Source organism: Glandiceps talaboti, chromosome 14 (genome assembly GCF_964340395.1).
Source record: "Glandiceps talaboti chromosome 14, keGlaTala1.1, whole genome shotgun sequence".
NCBI classification, from domain to species: domain Eukaryota; kingdom Metazoa; phylum Hemichordata; class Enteropneusta; family Spengelidae; genus Glandiceps; species Glandiceps talaboti.
The window spans coordinates 18,496,485-18,515,825 of NC_135562.1; the positions used below are offsets into that span (position 1 = coordinate 18,496,485).

General features: G+C 34.2%; 2 protein-coding genes across 2 annotated transcripts in view; both read right to left on the reverse strand.

Annotated features, from left to right (window-relative positions):
* The window catches only part of LOC144446030 (hepatocyte growth factor receptor-like), a 30,439-nt gene extending 19,803 nt beyond the window's left edge, over positions 1-10,636 (reverse strand). The window contains exon 1 of the mRNA XM_078135699.1: positions 10,408-10,636. The gene's annotated coding sequence lies outside the window, so the exon portion shown is untranslated. The remainder of the gene's footprint in view (positions 1-10,407) is intronic.
* A 4,572-nt stretch (positions 10,637-15,208) lies between these two features.
* LOC144446031 (gamma-aminobutyric acid type B receptor subunit 2-like) overlaps positions 15,209-19,341 on the reverse strand; it is a 38,951-nt gene continuing 34,818 nt past the window's right edge. Inside the window, exon 18 of the mRNA XM_078135702.1 lies at positions 15,209-15,546. Coding sequence (XP_077991828.1) covers positions 15,406-15,546 — 141 coding nt within the window. The 3' untranslated portion in view covers positions 15,209-15,405. The remainder of the gene's footprint in view (positions 15,547-19,341) is intronic.

Below are 19,341 nucleotides of genomic sequence, written 5' to 3' on the forward strand. Positions count from 1 at the left end.
TTATGATGTAGAGCTTGGGTGTTCACTCGAAGACGTCTTGAAGATGTCGAACAAATAATTAAAATGATCTTAAAGTGTACATGAATGGATCATAATGTCGTTATAGCTTGTAATGTTCATTTTAACCTGAGAACAATTGAAAACGGGTTCACAATTCAAGACATTACGCGCATTAGCCAGAAAAGTCACAAAAAATAGTTGCTTCTCTCGAAACCTCTCAAACAAGGGTAAGATCGGGATTCCAGAAGATAGCTAACTTTCCCTTCTTATCAAAGACATAATGTAATGCTCACAATGCTTACCCATATGTTACCAAATCCATATTAGCAGTATACATGGTTTGTCACCAGAAGTGTCGTCATTGGATCTAGCTTCACTCTATCAAAGTGAAAGAGTGAGTCTGTCTACTTCGGGCTAATACTGGATTGTTCAGTTAGTTTCTTATTCCTTTCCGGTTGTAAACTTTGATGTGTTTGGTAGAGTGGGTGATATATAGTCGTTTTATCTATACAGCATAAAAGTCATTTCTGGTCTGAAATTTCACTTTCTGATGTGTAGTCATTTTAGATTGTTCAGTGTGGACAGTTTGCAAACGATAAATTAATAAGAACTGACATACGATAAATAAAATAACAAATAAAATCCTGTTCTTTCTTTCTTTTGTATGGCTTGTTTTACAACAAAGTGCTCTTTACACCGAAATATTGAGTGGTGAAACCGAATAGGTTATCTCAATATGCATTGGTTAGTTTCACTGTAATAGGCCAGTTTCAGTTCAACAATATATTATTGGTCAGGGTCAAAATAGAGACAAACTATAAATATATATATATATATATATGATATATATACATATATATATATATATATATATATATATATATATATATATATATATATATATATATATATATATATATATATATATATATATATATCCGTTGATTTCAATTCATGAAAGACTCTTCCAGAACCTGAAAAGATTTTCTGGAGGAGTGGCAGTCTCTCTCTCTCTTTTATTCTTCTTTTGCCAGATAGAGTGCTCAATCACCTTGGAGAGCTATCATACATAAATAATTTATGTATAAATAATATATATATATATATATATATATATATATATATATATATATATATATATATATATATATATATATATGTATAAATAATATATATGTATACATTTATGTATAAATAATATATATATATATATATATATATATAATATATATATATTTATATATATGTCTGTCTGTCTGTCTGTCTGTCTGTCTATCTATCTATCTATCTATCTATCTATCTATCTATCTATCTATCTATCTATCTATCTATCTATCTATCTATCTATCTATCCATCTATGCGTTCGCATGTGTGTCTTATTTACGATTGATATATGATTGAAAATGCCCGTTTTTCGTATTTGAATGAATGATTATGATATTACGTAAAATGAAAAAAACCCAAATTTTCTTGTCATGTTTGGAATCTATTTCTGCATCGGTATTTAGAACATGCAAGTTAAAATTGTCGCCCCTCAGGTTTTGATTTGCTTTGAATTTTAACCATAAAACTTTAAACCTTTGAAGTGTAAAATGGATCATCTTTGTTAAGCATATTTGCTTTGTGCGAAGTTATTTTAACGCTTGATACACAAACTATTGGAAATTAAACAACCGAATAAAGTCATCTTTCATTTTTAGTACAACTGACCTTCTTAGGTTCAGTAGTTCTAAAGGCATGGCAAAGTGTGTGTGTGTGTATGTGTGTGTGTGTGTGTGGTGGGGGTGTTTGTAAGTGAGTGCGTGTGTAAACAACTTAAAGTCAAAAACCACTGGACCGATTGCCATGATATTTGGTGGGTATATTACCTTCGGTGTCTCATTGGCAAATTGTTCAAATCAAAATAATCTTACTACCGATGTGTGGGTTGAATAAAAAATTTGAATTTTGGTCAAAAACATAAACTCCAAAACTACTGGTCACATTGTTCTTAAATTTCTTAGGGGTGATTAGCTAAAGAATAGTTCAGGACATTATGATTCCATCAGTGATATGCAAATTAACTCTAAAAATGTGTCTTTATGGTCAAAATCTGTAATTCCAAATCTACATAGAAGATTTAGGTCAAATTTGGTAGGAACGTTCTTAGGAGTTTTTATATTAAGAAATAGTCATAACATGATGATCCCATCAGTGATATACCAATGAAGTCTAAAAATGTGTCTTTTTGGTCAAAAATCTATAATTCCCAAAACTACTGAGTAGATTGAGCTGAAACTTAATGGGGATACATCTGGGGATGTGCAGATGAAGGTGCATTCCCAACATGATGATCCCATAGGTGGTATGAAAATTAGGTCTTAAAATCTCAATTTTGCTCAAATCTTATATCTTGAGAACTACACGGGGAATGTGGCTGAAACTTGGTGGGTTTGTTTCTGGATGCGTTATTCTGCAGTAATTGATGCAACCATATTGACAAAACTGGTCGTGGCAACCATGATCACACCCTTAGCAACAGTGAAATGATGCTTATTACAAAGACACCAACAGGAATGGTGGGTAAGTGAATACAGATTTAAAAGATGTGTGCAAATATCCCGAATGGTGGTTTATATTACAAAGATGAAAACTGGAAGGGTTGGCACGTGACTAAAGATTCCAAGACATGTATGAAAATATGCCTGGGAACAATACCGCGCTTTTAGAAACAGTCAAATGATGAAGTATATTGTAGAGATAATAACAGACATAAATAGGAAGTCGAATTAACATTCGACCAGATTTAAACTGAATGCCTTCCGTAAGGCCTAAGGGTATAGTCTTGCAATTTCATGATTCATGCAAGACATCTAGCTCTATATCTGTGATTCAAGTCCCAATGAAAGTTAGTTGTCAAAAATGTTGTTGAAATGCCCGCCACGCCTCCTATTCCATTTTCACTCCACAATAGTCTCATTTTTATCACATGAAACATTTTTATCACAGTTTCGTTAAAGGTCATTCTTCACTTTTTTGTAAATACTTCATAACACTGACTCTAGGCCTTTTATAGTGTCCCGCAATTCAAGTTATTAATTCACCAAATGAAATCATTCGCAATTCATTCAGAGTTGTTAGTTTTGTTCCAGTCGTACCTAACGTGAAGAAAGCAAAGAGGTGTAGTCGAAGGACTCAACTCTGACTGGCTTCCTGTTGTCTCTTTAATTCTCCAGGGGTCAATACCAGGGCCACTTCTTTTTCCTTTCTATATCAATGACATGTACAGCCATGCCTACCATTCTAATGTTACTTTGTTTAGCGATAATTCTAAGTGGAACAAACTAATTAACAGCACTGTAGATTGTGAGGACCTGTATTAATTCTTTGCCTGAGTGGAGTAAATATTGGAACCACAACTTTCATTCATCAGAGTGTTGCAACAATCAGGAGACGCCGACAATAGTTAATCCGTTACAACTAGAACATAAATGGTGTCATCCTAGGAGGTGTAAATTCAATTAAAGACCTGAGAATTAACATTTCATCCACTTTGGCATGGAACGATCATATCAATAAAATCGTTAGTAGTGTAAATGGTAAACTAGGTATTAATAAGCGCACATTAGTTTATAATTCTTCTCTGGTAATGTAATTGGATATCTTTTTAAAGTACACTGTGCCTCTGTAACGTTTTGTCCTAGTTTGTACTTTTTTTGTTTATTTTTCTGTGTACGTAATCTTGCAACAGGTTCCATCGGGAGAACAGTGTTAAGCACTGGAATGCCAATGGTGTCTGTATATGAAAGATTAATAAACAAAAAATAAAAAAATAAAAATAAAGAATGTCAATAAGACCTTATTTACACACTGTTTCAATTAGGAGTGGCATTGAGTATTGCAGTTGTCTTAATGGCTGGATACAGAAAAAGGCAACTAAGTTCATTTTACGTTATCCCAAGTTGAAATATAAGGATATGCTTTCCAACTTAAAATTTTGCCTTTAGCGTATAAATGAGAATTAACAGACTTGACATTTCCTTTACACACATTTAAACCCAGTCATTTCGACATCGAACTAAACGACCTGATACATTTCAATTCAGTTGAACTTGTTTGCCCTTCCTAGCACAAGATTTTACACTGATAGTCTTAAAGAGACCATATGCATGAAACTCGGCGTTTTAATCTATAAAACAACTTACTGTATCTTTCTACTTGATAATACAATGTGAAAGAACGTTCATTGAGTCCATGTTTGTAACGCAATAAATTACAAAACATTGAAAAGATGTTTGTTGTACGTAATATAACAAGCAGAGGAAAATTTATGTAATGTGAAATCATGAAATGCCTATCCAGAACCAAAGGTTTATGAAAATACATTTTTCCTTGAGCGGCGTTCCTCTTAAAATACCTTACTTAATAAAACAAAAACGCGGACGTGGAGATGAAACACTAACAGTTGTCAGTTTGAAACTTTCTAATTTCATTCAAAAATACGTATAGAGTGAGTGGTCAAATTGTTATTTGAAGTTACTTACTTCGATTTTTATTAAAGTTTGTTCAAGGGATTGCAAATATACACTACTACCAGGTATCAAGTATCTCACTCACTTTCTTTCTCACGCCAGCAGTTCGAATAGACATAGCTATGTCACACTGATCACCCCCATCAATGTGCTCTCTAAGCCAATTTGACTCGACACTGATCGGATGATACACTACGGTTTGTAAATCAACAAAATGTGGCGTTACCATATCCTTACTATCAGACGACCCACATAAAACACAGAATTTTATCGTAAAGACCAAGAAAAAAATTGTCTTTCATATGAGGAGACACGTGTAAGATTTAGACAACAATATTTTCCTCTTCCCGCGGAAGGTAAAGATCTGTTATTTGAACTTTTAGTATGTTGAATTGCAAATTAACTTGTCAACGTAGCATACGTCATCTCATGTTATTGATATATGATATGGTAGTGTTAAATTGACCAAAGAAGAATTTGAAGAAGGGGGCATACTTACGTCATATTCCCAACATGATGATCCCATAGGTGGTATGAAAATTAGGTCTTAAAATCTCAATTTTGCTCAAATCTTATATCTTGAGAACTACACGGGGAATGTGGCTGAAACTTGGTGGGTTTGTTTCTGGATGCGTTATTCTGCAGTAATTGATGCAACCATATTGACAAAACTGGTCGTGGCAACCATGATCACACCCTTAGCAACAGTGAAATGATGCTTATTACAAAGACACCAACAGGAATGGTGGGTAAGTGAATACAGATTTAAAAGATGTGTGCAAATATCCCGAATGGTGGTTTATATTACAAAGATGAAAACTGGAAGGGTTGGCACGTGACTAAAGATTCCAAGACATGTATGAAAATATGCCTGGGAACAATACCGCGCTTTTAGAAACAGTCAAATGATGAAGTATATTGTAGAGATAATAACAGACATAAATAGGAAGTCGAATTAACATTCGACCAGATTTAAACTGAATGCCTTCCGTAAGGCCTAAGGGTATAGTCTTGCAATTTCATGATTCATGCAAGACATCTAGCTCTATATCTGTGATTCAAGTCCCAATGAAAGTTAGTTGTCAAAAATGTTGTTGAAATGCCCGCCACGCCTCCTATTCCATTTTCACTCCACAATAGTCTCATTTTTATCACATGAAACATTTTTATCACAGTTTCGTTAAAGGTCATTCTTCACTTTTTTGTAAATACTTCATAACACTGACTCTAGGCCTTTTATAGTGTCCCGCAATTCAAGTTATTAATTCACCAAATGAAATCATTCGCAATTCATTCAGAGTTGTTAGTTTTGTTCCAGTCGTACCTAACGTGAAGAAAGCAAAGAGGTGTAGTCGAAGGACTCAACTCTGACTGGCTTCCTGTTGTCTCTTTAATTCTCCAGGGGTCAATACCAGGGCCACTTCTTTTTCCTTTCTATATCAATGACATGTACAGCCATGCCTACCATTCTAATGTTACTTTGTTTAGCGATAATTCTAAGTGGAACAAACTAATTAACAGCACTGTAGATTGTGAGGACCTGTATTAATTCTTTGCCTGAGTGGAGTAAATATTGGAACCACAACTTTCATTCATCAGAGTGTTGCAACAATCAGGAGACGCCGACAATAGTTAATCCGTTACAACTAGAACATAAATGGTGTCATCCTAGGAGGTGTAAATTCAATTAAAGACCTGAGAATTAACATTTCATCCACTTTGGCATGGAACGATCATATCAATAAAATCGTTAGTAGTGTAAATGGTAAACTAGGTATTAATAAGCGCACATTAGTTTATAATTCTTCTCTGGTAATGTAATTGGATATCTTTTTAAAGTACACTGTGCCTCTGTAACGTTTTGTCCTAGTTTGTACTTTTTTTGTTTATTTTTCTGTGTACGTAATCTTGCAACAGGTTCCATCGGGAGAACAGTGTTAAGCACTGGAATGCCAATGGTGTCTGTATATGAAAGATTAATAAACAAAAAATAAAAAAATAAAAATAAAGAATGTCAATAAGACCTTATTTACACACTGTTTCAATTAGGAGTGGCATTGAGTATTGCAGTTGTCTTAATGGCTGGATACAGAAAAAGGCAACTAAGTTCATTTTACGTTATCCCAAGTTGAAATATAAGGATATGCTTTCCAACTTAAAATTTTGCCTTTAGCGTATAAATGAGAATTAACAGACTTGACATTTCCTTTACACACATTTAAACCCAGTCATTTCGACATCGAACTAAACGACCTGATACATTTCAATTCAGTTGAACTTGTTTGCCCTTCCTAGCACAAGATTTTACACTGATAGTCTTAAAGAGACCATATGCATGAAACTCGGCGTTTTAATCTATAAAACAACTTACTGTATCTTTCTACTTGATAATACAATGTGAAAGAACGTTCATTGAGTCCATGTTTGTAACGCAATAAATTACAAAACATTGAAAAGATGTTTGTTGTACGTAATATAACAAGCAGAGGAAAATTTATGTAATGTGAAATCATGAAATGCCTATCCAGAACCAAAGGTTTATGAAAATACATTTTTCCTTGAGCGGCGTTCCTCTTAAAATACCTTACTTAATAAAACAAAAACGCGGACGTGGAGATGAAACACTAACAGTTGTCAGTTTGAAACTTTCTAATTTCATTCAAAAATACGTATAGAGTGAGTGGTCAAATTGTTATTTGAAGTTACTTACTTCGATTTTTATTAAAGTTTGTTCAAGGGATTGCAAATATACACTACTACCAGGTATCAAGTATCTCACTCACTTTCTTTCTCACGCCAGCAGTTCGAATAGACATAGCTATGTCACACTGATCACCCCCATCAATGTGCTCTCTAAGCCAATTTGACTCGACACTGATCGGATGATACACTACGGTTTGTAAATCAACAAAATGTGGCGTTACCATATCCTTACTATCAGACGACCCACATAAAACACAGAATTTTATCGTAAAGACCAAGAAAAAAATTGTCTTTCATATGAGGAGACACGTGTAAGATTTAGACAACAATATTTTCCTCTTCCCGCGGAAGGTAAAGATCTGTTATTTGAACTTTTAGTATGTTGAATTGCAAATTAACTTGTCAACGTAGCATACGTCATCTCATGTTATTGATATATGATATGGTAGTGTTAAATTGACCAAAGAAGAATTTGAAGAAGGGGGCATACTTACGTCATATTCCCAACATGATGATCCCATAGGTGGTATGAAAATTAGGTCTTAAAATCTCAATTTTGCTCAAATCTTATATCTTGAGAACTACACGGGGAATGTGGCTGAAACTTGGTGGGTTTGTTTCTGGATGCGTTATTCTGCAGTAATTGATGCAACCATATTGACAAAACTGGTCGTGGCAACCATGATCACACCCTTAGCAACAGTGAAATGATGCTTATTACAAAGACACCAACAGGAATGGTGGGTAAGTGAATACAGATTTAAAAGATGTGTGCAAATATCCCGAATGGTGGTTTATATTACAAAGATGAAAACTGGAAGGGTTGGCACGTGACTAAAGATTCCAAGACATGTATGAAAATATGCCTGGGAACAATACCGCGCTTTTAGAAACAGTCAAATGATGAAGTATATTGTAGAGATAATAACAGACATAAATAGGAAGTCGAATTAACATTCGACCAGATTTAAACTGAATGCCTTCCGTAAGGCCTAAGGGTATAGTCTTGCAATTTCATGATTCATGCAAGACATCTAGCTCTATATCTGTGATTCAAGTCCCAATGAAAGTTAGTTGTCAAAAATGTTGTTGAAATGCCCGCCACGCCTCCTATTCCATTTTCACTCCACAATAGTCTCATTTTTATCACATGAAACATTTTTATCACAGTTTCGTTAAAGGTCATTCTTCACTTTTTTGTAAATACTTCATAACACTGACTCTAGGCCTTTTATAGTGTCCCGCAATTCAAGTTATTAATTCACCAAATGAAATCATTCGCAATTCATTCAGAGTTGTTAGTTTTGTTCCAGTCGTACCTAACGTGAAGAAAGCAAAGAGGTGTAGTCGAAGGACTCAACTCTGACTGGCTTCCTGTTGTCTCTTTAATTCTCCAGGGGTCAATACCAGGGCCACTTCTTTTTCCTTTCTATATCAATGACATGTACAGCCATGCCTACCATTCTAATGTTACTTTGTTTAGCGATAATTCTAAGTGGAACAAACTAATTAACAGCACTGTAGATTGTGAGGACCTGTATTAATTCTTTGCCTGAGTGGAGTAAATATTGGAACCACAACTTTCATTCATCAGAGTGTTGCAACAATCAGGAGACGCCGACAATAGTTAATCCGTTACAACTAGAACATAAATGGTGTCATCCTAGGAGGTGTAAATTCAATTAAAGACCTGAGAATTAACATTTCATCCACTTTGGCATGGAACGATCATATCAATAAAATCGTTAGTAGTGTAAATGGTAAACTAGGTATTAATAAGCGCACATTAGTTTATAATTCTTCTCTGGTAATGTAATTGGATATCTTTTTAAAGTACACTGTGCCTCTGTAACGTTTTGTCCTAGTTTGTACTTTTTTTGTTTATTTTTCTGTGTACGTAATCTTGCAACAGGTTCCATCGGGAGAACAGTGTTAAGCACTGGAATGCCAATGGTGTCTGTATATGAAAGATTAATAAACAAAAAATAAAAAAATAAAAATAAAGAATGTCAATAAGACCTTATTTACACACTGTTTCAATTAGGAGTGGCATTGAGTATTGCAGTTGTCTTAATGGCTGGATACAGAAAAAGGCAACTAAGTTCATTTTACGTTATCCCAAGTTGAAATATAAGGATATGCTTTCCAACTTAAAATTTTGCCTTTAGCGTATAAATGAGAATTAACAGACTTGACATTTCCTTTACACACATTTAAACCCAGTCATTTCGACATCGAACTAAACGACCTGATACATTTCAATTCAGTTGAACTTGTTTGCCCTTCCTAGCACAAGATTTTACACTGATAGTCTTAAAGAGACCATATGCATGAAACTCGGCGTTTTAATCTATAAAACAACTTACTGTATCTTTCTACTTGATAATACAATGTGAAAGAACGTTCATTGAGTCCATGTTTGTAACGCAATAAATTACAAAACATTGAAAAGATGTTTGTTGTACGTAATATAACAAGCAGAGGAAAATTTATGTAATGTGAAATCATGAAATGCCTATCCAGAACCAAAGGTTTATGAAAATACATTTTTCCTTGAGCGGCGTTCCTCTTAAAATACCTTACTTAATAAAACAAAAACGCGGACGTGGAGATGAAACACTAACAGTTGTCAGTTTGAAACTTTCTAATTTCATTCAAAAATACGTATAGAGTGAGTGGTCAAATTGTTATTTGAAGTTACTTACTTCGATTTTTATTAAAGTTTGTTCAAGGGATTGCAAATATACACTACTACCAGGTATCAAGTATCTCACTCACTTTCTTTCTCACGCCAGCAGTTCGAATAGACATAGCTATGTCACACTGATCACCCCCATCAATGTGCTCTCTAAGCCAATTTGACTCGACACTGATCGGATGATACACTACGGTTTGTAAATCAACAAAATGTGGCGTTACCATATCCTTACTATCAGACGACCCACATAAAACACAGAATTTTATCGTAAAGACCAAGAAAAAAATTGTCTTTCATATGAGGAGACACGTGTAAGATTTAGACAACAATATTTTCCTCTTCCCGCGGAAGGTAAAGATCTGTTATTTGAACTTTTAGTATGTTGAATTGCAAATTAACTTGTCAACGTAGCATACGTCATCTCATGTTATTGATATATGATATGGTAGTGTTAAATTGACCAAAGAAGAATTTGAAGAAGGGGGCATACTTACGTCTTCACTGAGCGATTCGTGCTGCCAACAGATTCCAATAAAACAGGGTAAGTAGTACTTCAATAGCACGTTACAAACTTAACAAGTACATGGCTGAAGTAAAGTTTGGTCAATTATCCAGAAACGTGGCTTAATTAGGTTAAAACAAGTTAGAAATAGTCCAAAAGTGATCAACAACAGCCGTTAATTATCAACGAGTACAGAGAATGCACTCGACACGCTTCAACCGTTTCAAACACCCGTCTAACACCAGGGTGCTGTAAACTGATAGTAATAAGGCGTATACAGTTGGATGACTAACATATTCATCGAAACTAGCATATTATATTCATATTCAAACATATGTGACTTTACATTGCGGCTTCCAGAAGGTGACAGATTGCCAGTCAAATGGACTTTTAAAATAACTATACAAGCAGTTTTGAATGAAGTGTATGACACAAACAAAAGAACTCCCCCGTAATACAAAGAAGATCGAAAGTTCAATAGAGCGTTTCGAATGTGTCGGAAGTTTATTAGATCGAGTATTGTTGAATGAGATAAGTCTTACATCTTAGCGACCGATTGACGAAAACAATCAGTTTGACTCTAGACCCCTCAACCTATTGAATCTTAGAGTGGGCATATAGATTTTAAACATAAGCATTTTCATTTTTTTAATGAATCTTTTTTAATTAACAAAATAATTTTACTATGTTTTTTTCTACTTGAACAAAAGTGAACATATCCATGTCTGTAACTTAATAATTTAAAAAAAAAATAAAAAGAGGTGTGTAAAGTTTGTTAGTGTGTGTAAGGAAACGGTAACCAAATTGAATAAAACATCCAATCACTACGTCACGTCCTGTGCATACGTCTGGTGCTTCCCCATGTATTAGTAATAGTATATAATTACTTGTAATCAGTTTGTTTACAACTCACTTCCTGTACGTACAATAACAATGTTTTTCCCCACATTTTCATTTCATTTTGTTTTCGCAGTTTACTGAGTTACAAATACGGACTTGGTCAATGCTGTTTTACACTGTTTCTCAAGTAGAAAAAAGCAGTAAAATCGTTTTTGTTGATTAAAAAGCCAAAAAAACTTATATATGGAGAATATATTGTTCATGGTTCCAAAAACCAATAGGATAGTACAGTATAGTTACTTTGGATCGATAAATTGGAAACGAATGCGACGTTTCGATCCGTCTAATACGGACCTTGATCACGTAATCATTTAATTATTTATCGTTGATGTCTCTCTCTGGGCTGGTGGAATAATACTCATCTATATGGCCACTTTATGTATGTTCCTCTAACCGTTGTAACTTTAGCTCCAGACTTCGAAACCACTTAATAAACTTTCATTCGACATAGACAAACACTGGTCGTTCACGAGTTGGTGGCCCAAAGTTGTAGAAATCACGAGGTCATCTCCTCCAAGGTCATCCAACTCTGTAACTACTGCCAGATGTATTGATACAGTGATACGGCCCATTTTAAAAGTTTATTACGTAGACGAACGTTTAGCAAAGACAATTGGGACATGAACAACCAATAGAAGCGCAAATGCAAATATCAAAATGACAAACAGGTTCACGCTTTTCTATGTTCTGATTCAACCCATTCGAATATGGTGATGGTGGTGGGAGGGGGGGGGGGAAATAAAAAATATGGCCCTAGGTTTAGGAATTTCTTAGATGACAAGCAATTCAATGACGGGTACCCCATAGGATGGATGGGGAGCCGGCACCTCGAAATAACCTTTACAAGTGTATGTAGTTATCAGACATTCTTTTGTTGAATTAATTGCTGCTGAAAATTGTCATATTTGACCATTTCACCAGAACTTAAATATAACTAAAGGTCAACGCAATTCATGAAAAGTGTCGATTTTCCTAGTAAAGTGTTACTCTGAAGTGACTTGTATATACATACCACGGATTTGGAATATAATACACCAGTCGAGTTCTATGTTTCGGTTCCTCTAAGTTCAAAAGAAGTTTTCGGTGACTCATCCTAACACCGAGTTCAAAGTTCATAGTAAACCTTCGTCTTTAGCAGTGCTACTTACCCTTTCAAATTAAGGGGGACAGACGTACCGAGAAAACTGAAAGCGTAGGTAATGAACAAAATACATTGTTTATTAATAGGTACAGGATATAAGAAATCCCCCTCCTAAGTCACAGGACTATTGTCAAATTTGAATGAGGCTGGAGTCAGAATTTACGACGGAGGGAGGGAGGGGGGGCATAAAGGTCACCGATGTCAAATTATGACTAATTACAGACAACTGAGGGTTCACTGTGACCTCGTGTCACGTCAAAACTTTGCGAATATTAGAGAGTTGTAGTCTGTCACACTAAGGATGTGCTACAAGAAGCATTTAGAGGTCAGATGCATTAGACGGAAGTCTTCGATCTCTCAAACGTACACATTTTTATATTTGTGTTATGGCAGTGATTTACCATTCATTTCATTGGGTCTGTGCCTTTTAAGACGACTGTATGGGTTGCAGTGTCATGATGTCAATAACCCTTGACCTAACTTTGACCCCATATTAACTCACATTACCTTGGAAAAGCTAAGTGAAATGTTAGCATAAGGTGGAATGTTCTTGGAGGGGGAAATAAGGACATTGTCGCAGAAAATCTCCCCAAAATATCCCCTAGAAATAATAAAAGGCATATTGTGATTCAATGTCTTGTTTTCATAGAAAATCGACAACCGAATTCATTTCCGAAGAGTTACACAGTATTCAGCGGCCATATTGGACATAATTATTATTATGACTTCTTTTTTTAAAAACAAATTACTGTACACCGTGATTGATTTTAACTGAGAATGTGTTGGAATTATCTTTGATACAATATCAGCAACAGATCCGAAACTACAAACCATGTCAGTTATCGAGAAGTATGAAAGACAAGGTGTGGCCAACATTAATGTTTTGACTATGGATTCCTTTTTGCAGCATTAAACAAAAACAATACAATTTACTGTACAATGTAAGATTTGATATGTATACCTCTAAGCAATATTAGTCCTAATTATTTTTCTTCTTTCAGCCGAGGAAAATACCAGTGACCTAAGGTGCCTTAGCGATCTGTACATGGTAGGAACCCCTAGGTTACTAGCATTTCAGGCTGAATGAAGACTGCAATTGTAAGTATGATTTATGGAAATCGTGAAAAAATAACGATGATTTTCAACATTTTGACCCATATTTCGAGTACGTCGTGACGTCGAATAACCAGGGTATAAAAAACATTTACTATTTAAACGTGTGCAACCTGGATTATGTGCGCCATAATAGTACATATACAGTAAATGTGATCATCGCTTACACCACATTGCTTTCAATTCTACTGTCGGGTTATTTTATAAGGGAAAGCTTCGATATTTGGAGTTTTAAAACCTTAAAATAAAGACGAGGCAAATAATTGGCGGGGAATGAGGAAGTCATTTATTGCGAACGCCTCCAGACCTTATTTTTAAATTTGCATAGAATTTCAACATAGTCAAAGGTAGTTAAAATACAGAACAACTGATTCATGCATACCATGTATACATACACTTAACGATAACCTGAAAGGCTATAGTGTAAAGACAACAGTCAATTTGTTTAAGTAACTCACTTATCAACCGTCACCTCAAAGAGTTTTACAAACATTTAAATTGTGGATAGATGGACCGTTGAGTTATACAATGAAAAATACAAAGTTTGCACAATTCAAACACTCATGGAACTGTCCTAAAATAAAGGACTCCTTTTAGTCTACAACGAGGTAAACTGTTTAAGTCTCGTGAGACTTGCTACTATCTAGAATGAGATGCTAAGGCTGATAACCCTAAAATGTGTGCTAAGAGTGTTGGTTAATCAAAAGAAACGCAACACTATTAAATGATTTCTGAACACTTACGACTACGTATTGAGGAATGTGATTAGGTAACACTTGTGAATAAATACATTACTTTAAACATGTATAGTTAGTCACAATGTAAATGTACAAATGGTGATTCACAGAAACAAACTTTGTTTAATGAAGACGAATCAGTGTAAAAACATACCGTGTTTTAAAAAAAACCTGTTGTGAATAGAAGTATTTACATTTAAATTATTGCAAACACAAAACTTATCAAGTGAAATTTACCGATTTAGTTTACACTTTGCTAAAATAAATACTTGTGACGTCTCTCTCAGGAACATTATAGAATAATCGCTGCATAAATACCTACTGCATAAATACATGAAAACCAATCCTAGCCTACCAATTTTACTTTCCTAACTTTTCATTCAACGTTGCTGTCATCAGTGAGCTATAATAAATTTATATCAACATCAACAAATACCTATATTTACACTGTTTAAACATAGGTAAGAACAAGAATATATATAAATCTGTATGATATTTTGACAAATTTTAGTTTGTTGCAATAAAGGTACATCTTTTATAATCAAAAGGTCAGTTTATCTGAGGAAAGGTCAGACCAACACTCCAAGAAATAAAGGCATTTACGTTAATGGTGGGATCTACCCATAATCTGGAGTCAAGTCGTGGTTTCATATCACACACATTTCGTGAGATTGCCAAAAGAACCACCAATTTGATTTTTGCTTCACATTCATTGCTCTGCAAGTGTCTTAGCAATGATGTTGCCTCATGGGCGTCAGCAGACAGTGCATTAGATGAACAATAAATATTCATGACTCCTAAGGGGTTATTACCTATAGATAAATAGTCACGAAATTTTCTTTTTTCTTTTAAAATCTACAACATGTACATATCTGTTGACTGCCATGAGACAATACTCGACAACTGATAGGACAATGAATGCGAGGCAAGTTTAGTTTTTTGGTGTTTCTTTTCAGTGACGCGAAATTATGGGATATTAAATCATGAAATGACTCTCCAGAAACCAATGTTTATGAATTTCAAACTTATTTCATTTCTTTGAGTGGTGTTCCCCTCAATCATCAAATGAAAATACAATTGTAAAAGAATTGTTACCAATCTACATGTTTGAACCTTCAACAGCACCCTGTTGACTATCTTCTTCGAAAAAGCCGACATTCTTTTTCTGTGGTGATAATCCTTCACTAGTCCGCCTTTTATGGAATTGCTTACCAGATGGATCCCGCCAAACAACCACGACCTGTTTACCAGACATTTCAAAAAGACAATCATGAAATAAAGAAAGATACAATATCAAGCCCAATTTTGATCCTTCAATGGTAACAATAAGAATGTTAACCTAAAGGTAAACAAGTCACTTACGATCACATTCAAGTACTAGTATCTTCACAATTCGTACTTTACATGTGTCAGTTCATGTATAATGTGTATATGGAAGAAATGAAATTTGTCAACAATTACAAAAGATCCCGTTGGAATGTGTTCATACATTTCATTGTAGTCAAGCTCGACCTGATAAATTCACACTGAAATTAGTCCATACAATGTCATGTCATGTCATGTCATGTCCAAATATAATTATAATATAATATAATATAATATAATATAATATAATATAATATAATATAATACATTGTAATATAATACATTATATAATGTCATACATTATTCAAAAACGTAGATTGTTTTGCTGGAAATCCTTCACTAAAGTGTACTCCTTTATCTTACCTTTTCAACAAACATCATGCATAAGGTGATAGTGGTGCATAGAAATATTGGTAGACTTGTAAACAGGTAGCTTAGAGTTGGCATATCACGAAGTGCCAAGTTTAGGATTATGATTACTAAGCTGGCCATCATGATGTTATAGATAGATATACCAATTTGTCTGTTAAAAATACCAAACGCAATGCTGTTTGTGTAAATAGCCAAAATATATTAATTTCAATAAGTAACTTCGCTTGGTAGTATATTGACATGAATAAAAAAACGTTTGAACGAATGAATGAATGAATGAATGAATGAATGAATGAATGAATGAATGAATGAATAAATGAATGTACGAACGAACGAACGAATGAATGGATGGATGGATGGAGTAATGAATGAATGAACGAACCAACGAACGATCGAACGAACGAACAAACGGATGGATGGATGGAGGAATGAATGAATGAATGAATGAACGAATTGATGAATAAGTGAATGAATGAAATTTATTTCGCCAGATAATAAAAGAACATACATATGATACAAATATACAAAATGAATACAAAAGAAATACATAAGTGTTATCTGATGTAGACCATGAAAATAGTTCAGAAGAAGTAGTCTTATCGATGGCCCGTACATTTTTCTACATTTCAAATCGAAAACAGGACACAACGAACTTTCAGAGCAAAAGTAAAATAAAAATACTCTTACCACACACACACACACACACACACACACACACACACATATTAACGCGCGCGCGCACGCAACTTAACATTTTCCTTATAAAAATGCACTTCTAGTATTTGAATATGCGATAAGAACGTGAACAATGATTTTGAAATATGACAAGAGACAAACCTTGCATCATTTAAACCTTCTACTTGTATATTTCTTGTTTCGTGTGCAAGAAAGCAACCAAATATCAGTAGTAGTCCTTTCTGTCCGCAGACAGCACCGACCCACCACCAAATATGCTCAGAGCTACACGTATGGATTTCCACAATTCCTTTCACTGATCTTTGCATAATCTGTCAATTTACAATGTACAGAAGACACATTAATATTTTACAGAGGAATACCACACAACTGTCGATTGTGTTCAATACACTGGTTTTGTAGTAGGTTTCCGATGGCATTCAAAATTCTGTATATTGTTGGGGCTATTCCGTATTAAAACAACATTGATTGTAACATGACACATTTAACACGTGCACAACATCAATGATTGCAAATAAACTCAAAGAAATGTATACATGCATTCATCCATCAATCCACGCAGGCACACGCACACATACATACATACATACATACATACATACATACATACATACATACATACATACATACATATACATACATACCGGTACATACATACATACATACATACATACATACATACATACATACGTTTATCCATCACATGGTTTACATGGAGCAATGTTTTACTTACAAAACCAGATTTAAACTGAATGCCTCCCGTAAGGGAATCACTAATTATGCAAATAACTCATTAAACTTTAAAAAAATATGGTAACAGGCCTTGTTTTTTTGGAGAAGCGTGCTTTCTTAGGTTAATGTATGTAAGAGTGTATGATACTGCTTATTTACTGAATATCGTTCATTATTCAAAATACTCATTAAAGGAAAAAGTTGTAGCAACAAACTTCATAGGACAGGTGCATATTATTATAGTTGATGTACGTATCATACAAAATTTGAAGCTTGTATTTTTAAGATACAACCTAGTTACCTAAAATCATTAATTATGCAAATTTTTCATTAATACTAAGCTATATAAAAGATTTTATAGGACATATAATAATAATAATAATAATAATAATAATAATTCATTCCCACGTACAAAAATGTGATACAGAACAGAACTAAATATCCTTATGTATATACATAAACGTGTTATTCGGGAAAAGGGTGTGGAAGTAGTTTTGTTACACAACTAATCGAGTCCTCCCCTCACAAAAACATATGACACTCATCATTTAATTTTGCCCTGTTTCAATCAAGACTATTTAACGTGGTAGATGATACATGGAAATACACTGAAATTACAAAATAAATTAAACATGAGCTCTAGATCCCGAAACAACCAGACTGTAGACATTTTTTAAATTCCCGCTTAAACTCTGACCTGCATTGTATAGTCCTAATATGCACTGGTATTTTATTCCATAGTTTCGCACCTGCATATTTTATGCTGAATTGGCCCGACCTATGTTTTGTTCTTGGAATATTCAAATCGTTTCTCCTGCTTTGCCGTGTTGAATAAGAATGGCTAATTGTAGTGAAGTAATCGTGGAAGATGCTTGGTAGTCTTTTATGTAAAACATCATGGACAAACATCGCTAATTGTAGGCTGTGTTGTTGAAAAATGTTTAGAATACCGAGCTTTTGAAATAATGGTTCTGAAGGTACATTCCATTTGCTAAAAGTCATAATACGAATTAATCGTTTTTGTACAATAAATAATTCATTAAGGTAAGTCGGGTACGTACTCCCCCATACTTCCAGTCCATATGTGATGTGTGGGAGAACAGTGGAGTTATAAAGCATGATAAGTATATGTTGAGGCACAACTTTGCGAATATGTAGGAATATGCCTGTAAGTTTGCTTATTTTAGAATTTACAGCAGTTATTTGTGGCTTCCAGGACATACACTGATCAATTGACACTCCAACAAATGATGCAGTATCAGTTTCTTGCAGTATTGTGTCTTTTATGCGCATAGATCCAGTGTTATCCACTGTTTTCCTTTTGCTTTTCAGAATTAAGTAATTCGTTTTAGCTAGATTTATCGTTAGCTTATTCGCATCATATCTGCTTTTTCGCATCATATCTGCTTCGTTAGCTTATTCGCATCATATCTGCTTTGTTATGCTTAACGTATGTACTAAATTGTATTGAAATTGAAGTATGCAGTCTTAAGATATAGCCTAATTACCGAAAATGATTAATTATGCAAATTATTCATTAACACTGTAAGGTACATCACTATCTTTATAGGACATACACAATTTGTTATGGTTAATGTATGTACTGAATTGTATTGAAATTGAAGTATGCAGTCGTAATATATAGCCTAATTACCAAGAATCATTAATTATGCAATTTATCCATTAACACTGAAAGGTACATCAACAAGCTTTACAGGACATGTGTGATTGCTATTGTTAACATGTGTACTGAATTATATTGGAATTGAAGTATATATTCTTATGATATAGCCTAATTACCGAAAATCATTAATTATGCAAATTATTCATTAACACTGTACGGTGTATCAACAAACTTGATAGGACATAT